Source organism: Penaeus vannamei, chromosome 41 (genome assembly GCF_042767895.1).
Source record: "Penaeus vannamei isolate JL-2024 chromosome 41, ASM4276789v1, whole genome shotgun sequence".
NCBI lineage: Eukaryota > Metazoa > Arthropoda > Malacostraca > Decapoda > Penaeidae > Penaeus > Penaeus vannamei.
Window position 1 is genome coordinate 8,150,489 of NC_091589.1, and position 5,000 is coordinate 8,155,488.

A 5,000-nucleotide genomic window follows, 5' to 3' on the forward strand; every position below is an offset into this window, starting at 1 on the left:
CAAAACCCGATATCAACGAAAGATAAGCATATCAAATCTCGTCAATGTCACAACGTTATCGGAAAATCGTTATATAAAATGTTTCAGATGCAATACCTGAATATTTCGCAATATTCCTTTTTTATATATGAAGGGATAGAAAGTGGCATTTTGATATAGGTCTTTGACAGGGGGCATTCTGGGAGGTGGTATAAATAAAAGGCATTTTGGAAAAGGGTACAGGAAGGGACTTTTTAGAAAAGAATAGAAAAAAGGGGCATTTTGGAAGGGGGTACAGAAAAAAGGTATTTGGAAAAGGGGCACAGAGGGGGATTTTTTTTGGAAAAATATACAGAAATGGGGCATTTTGGAAAATAAAAGGTAAAGAAAGGGGCATTTTGAAAGAGGGCATTTTGGGAGGCGGTATAAATAATGGACATTTTGGAAAAGGGGTACAGAAAAAGGGGACTTTTTAGAAATGGCTAGAGAAAAAAGGAGCATTTTGGAAAAAAGGGTAAAGAAAGGGGCATTTTGAAAGAGGATACGCAGAGAAACCTTTTAGAATGCCATTTTGGAAGAAAGTAACAGAAAGGGGCATTTTCGAAAGCGGTATAAAAAAGGCATTTTCGAAATGGCTATAGAAATGAACTTTAAAGAAAGGGTTACAGAAAAGGAAGAAGCGGGTATACATTGGGAGTATTTATGGGGGAAAAAGTAAAAAGTAAAACAAAACAATAATAATAATAATAAAAAGGGGATTTTGAACAGGGGTATAGAAAAGGGGTATTTTGGAAGGGGGGTATAAAGGACATGGGAAGCTGAAGGGAGGTGAATATTAGGGATAAAACGAATGTAAATTAGATAAAATAATAATAATAATAATAATAATAATAATAATAATAATAATAATAATAATAATAATAATAATAATAATAATAATAATAATAATAATAATAATGATAATACTTAAGGAAGATGTAGGACAAGTGATGAAATCCAGATATACACACAAATTATTAAACGTCAGTGTCTCATGTTCATTCCAGATATTCGAATGATGATTAATGAACGTTAGTCTCTGAAAATAACGAATTTCATAAAGTCGAATCATTATAAAATCTGTCCATTAAAAAATCCAAGGAACTCCACACATTGTTTTGGCTCAAATATTATACAAAAAAAATCTTGCTCTTTTAAGTATTCTCAGTAAAGTACTTTTGTTCACAGTATGATTCTTATGAATAAATTATTGAATGAACAAACAATTCTTACTCTTATGCATAACTTACTGAATGAACCGTATTCGTGTTGACATTTCTCTCTTTGTCTTTTATTCTCCTTCTTCTTCATGCAATAAAAGAGTAAACACAAAAAAAGAAAAAAATTTATACTATCGTTTAGTATTTTTATGAGTAAAAAAAAAAGAAAATAAATAATTTATACTATCGTTTAGTATTCTTATGAGTAAAAACAAAAAAAGAAAATTAATTATTTATACTGTCGTTTAGTATTTTTATGATTTTCTATATATTCCTAAATTTTACCATAGGCGAAGATATAGTCGAAAACGGTCAAATACATCTCTTGTATTACGAAGATATAAAAATAATTTACTAAGAATACTTTAAAGAATACGGTTCATTCAGTAAGTTATGCATAAGAATAAAAATTTTCTGTTCATTCAATAATTTATTCATAAGAATCATACTGTGTAACAAAAGCACTTTACTGAGAATACTTTAAAAGAGCAAGATTTTTTTTTGTATGATATTTGAGCCAAAACAATGTGTCGAGTTCCTTGGATTTTTTAATAGACAGATTTTACAATGATTCGACTTTATGAAATTCGTTATTTTCAGAGACGTTCATTGATCGAATATCCGGAATGAACGTGAGACACTGACATTTAATAATTTGTGTTTATATCTGGACATCATCACTAGTCCTACAACTTCCTTAATTGTTATTATTATTATTATTATTATTATTATTATTTTATCTAATTTACATTCGTTTTATCCCTAATATTAACCTCATTCATACCTTTTTTTACAACTAATTGAATCAAATAACGGACGCTGAAACAACCATAGTGGATAACAAAGGCCGTTATTGTTTTTAAAAGTGTGTGAAAAATAAAATAGACCGCATTTTGATATGATTTTGTTATTGAATTCTTTTATCTGTGAGTTAGGTTGGGCGGATTCAATGCGGGGCGAAGAGAGATGAACATGTAATAGATTTATAGATAGATAGATAGATAGATAGATAGAGAAGGAAGGAAGGAGGGAGAGAAGGAGAGAGGAAGGAGGGAGGAAGGGAGGGAGGGAGGGAGAGAGAGAGAGAGAGAGAGAGAGAGAGAGAAGAGAGAGAGAGAGAGAGAGAGAGAGAGAGAGAGAGAGAGAGAGAGAGAGAGAGAGAGAGAGAGAGAGAGAGAGAGAGTGTGTATGTGTGTGTGTGTATGTATGTATGTATGTATGTATTTGCGTGTGTGTGTCTGTATGTATATGTTTGTGCGAGCTTGTATCTGAGTGTGTATGCGAGCGTTTGTATATGTACATGCGTTCGTGCGCGCGTGTGTGTTTGCGTGCGTGTGTCTTTTTTTTTGCGTGCGTGTGTCTATGTGTTTCGCACGAATCAATAACCACAACCACGCCGACAAAGAACACCGAAGACCAGTGGAATAAACCAATTTATTTCGTCCATACATTCCACAGAAAATCTTTACCCCCCCCACCCGCCTCCCCCAAGCCTTCGACACGCCCCCTCTCGTACCACATGACCCGGTTAACCTACATCATGAGACGACCACATGGCATGCGATCCATGTTGATATACAGACACAGGCGCACACAGACAGACATGTAGGCCTATCACGTAGCAAGCTAGTGTATAAGTAATGTTGTATTTATGTAGAGATGTGTGAATGTATGAGTATTTTGATGTTTGTATGTTTGTGTGTATGAGTTGTTGTATGTGTGCATGTATGTCTTTGTGCTTGCTTGTATGAATGTGTATGTGTGCGTTTGTGTGTTAGTATATGTATCTTTTGTGTATGTTTATGTGTTTATTTGTGTGTGTATGTGTGCGTGTGTGGTTGTGTGTGTGTGTGTGTGTGTGTGGTTGTGTGTCTGTGTACGTGTAGTAGGAAAATGTGTGTATGGTAAGTGTGTGTGAGATTGCCTGGGTATGTGTTTCCACGCCCTGTACATGTCACTGTATAAGAACACTTTGACAGAGAGAGATAAAGAGAGAGAGAGAGATAGAGAAATAGATAGATAGAGAGAGAGATAGAGAGAGAGATAGAGATATAGATAGATAGATAGATAGAGAGAGAGAGAGAGAGATAGAGAGAGAGGTAGAGAGAGGAGAGGAGAGGAGAGAAGAAAAGAGAAGAGGAGAGACACGCACGCTCTTCCTCACTCGTCCCTTCAATGAAAATATGAAAACCACATCCTTCCCTACATCCTACATAAAAAAAAAAAAAAAAACACGACAGGATCCTCACGTACAGCTGGGTCCGCGCTTGGAATGGCAGCGGCTGTGTCCTTCAAAGGCTCTTTGACAGGGTCCTTCACCGGTTCCTTCACGGGCTCCTTGGCGGGCTCCTTGGCAGGGTCTTTGGCAGGGTCTTTGGCAGGTTCCTTGGCTGGTTCCTTGGCAGGACCTTTGACTGGCTCCTTGGGTGGTTCCTTGGTGTCCTTCTTGGCATCCTCTTTAGCAGGTTCCTTGGGAGGGTCCTTGGTATCCTTCTTGGTATCCTCTTTGACTGGTTCCTTGGTATCCTTCTTGGTATCCTCCTTGGCGGGTTCCTTGGTATCCTTTTTGGTATCCTCCTTGGCGGGTTCCTTGGTATCCTTCTTGGTATCCTCCTTGGTATCCTTTTTGGTATCCTCCTTGGCGGGTTCCTTAGCCGGCGCTGAAGGAGGCGAAGCGGTATCCTCGAGGACGACATCCTTAGCGTCCGTGGGAGATGTCTTCCCGTTAGGAACTCCTTTCTCGTCACATGTCATTCTGACGGGGGGGGGGGGGGGCGTATCCTTCACTCCTTACGTATCACGTCAACAAACTTTTTTTTCCTTTCAACTTTCTCTATTTCTCTTTTTACAATCAGTTTAATTTTCTTCTTCTATTCTTTTTTCTCTCTCTCAAATTACTTTCCTTACGTATCCGGATAACCGAACGCGGTAGGATCGCTCTTAGATAACCGAAAACTGTGGCTCAACCCTCGCTTTATCCTGCACGTGAATCCTGTAGGACTCGGAGCGACGAACTCTCGAGCGCGCGCTACGTGTTCCAGTATAAATATGTGCGTATTGATCGGTTACGAGACAAACCTCGCGTGCGCAGACCGTAGAGTTTCCACGAATTAATTTTTGCGTCTGGATTAGACTAATGGGTCTGTTTATGGTTGGTTGTTTGTCTTTTTGGTGTGTGTTTTGTTTGTTGTTTGTACCTCTGGTGATGGGAGTTTGTGTTTATTTTCCATAATGGAGGTTTGGTTTTGTGTTGTTTGTTAAGGTGGGTTTTTCCCGGGTGGTTTGTGTATTTTAAAGAGTAGTTGGTAACCAAAACCGGTTCGAGGGTAAACATTACCGGTTAGGATATAATATGAAATCGAGAAAGAAAAGAAACTTGTTTCTTTACGAAAAAAGTAACCCGAAATTCGAAACCTCGTCTTTTAGTTTATATACTTCACCTCAGATATGAGGATATAAAAGCCTTTATCCACACAACCAACGTAGATAACAATAAGCAACGTTGGCAACTCGATTCCCGCCGGTTCTCGATGACGCAAGAGAAGGAAAACTGATGCAAGAATTAACCATCAATGGCTTAAATAACATCATTTTCACCTCGTATACGTCAAAATTCCACTCTATTAGATTAAAAGACATCCAACCAGGTGATAATACCATGAAATGATAGCCATTAATCAGTCTCAAAAGCCGGTGACTTGCTGGATGACGCCATAACCGCGCCCCTGGAATGGACCAATCAGCGATCAGCATTCCAGAGGC

The 5,000-nt window shown here is 38.0% G+C and overlaps 1 protein-coding gene across 3 annotated transcripts in view; it reads right to left on the bottom strand.

Moving 5' to 3' along the window:
• The window catches only part of LOC113830510 (solute carrier family 2, facilitated glucose transporter member 1-like), a 215,979-nt gene that overhangs the window by 186,621 nt on the left and 24,358 nt on the right, over positions 1 to 5,000 (bottom strand). Inside the window, exon 1 of one of the 3 annotated variants that reach the window (XM_070118000.1) lies at positions 3,492 to 4,007. The exons of the other annotated variants lie outside the window; for them this stretch is intronic. Coding sequence (XP_069974101.1) covers positions 3,492 to 3,992 — 501 coding nt within the window. The 5' untranslated portion in view covers positions 3,993 to 4,007. Of the gene's footprint in view, positions 1 to 3,491; positions 4,008 to 5,000 lie in introns of those variants that run through there. 3 annotated transcript variants of the gene reach the window in all.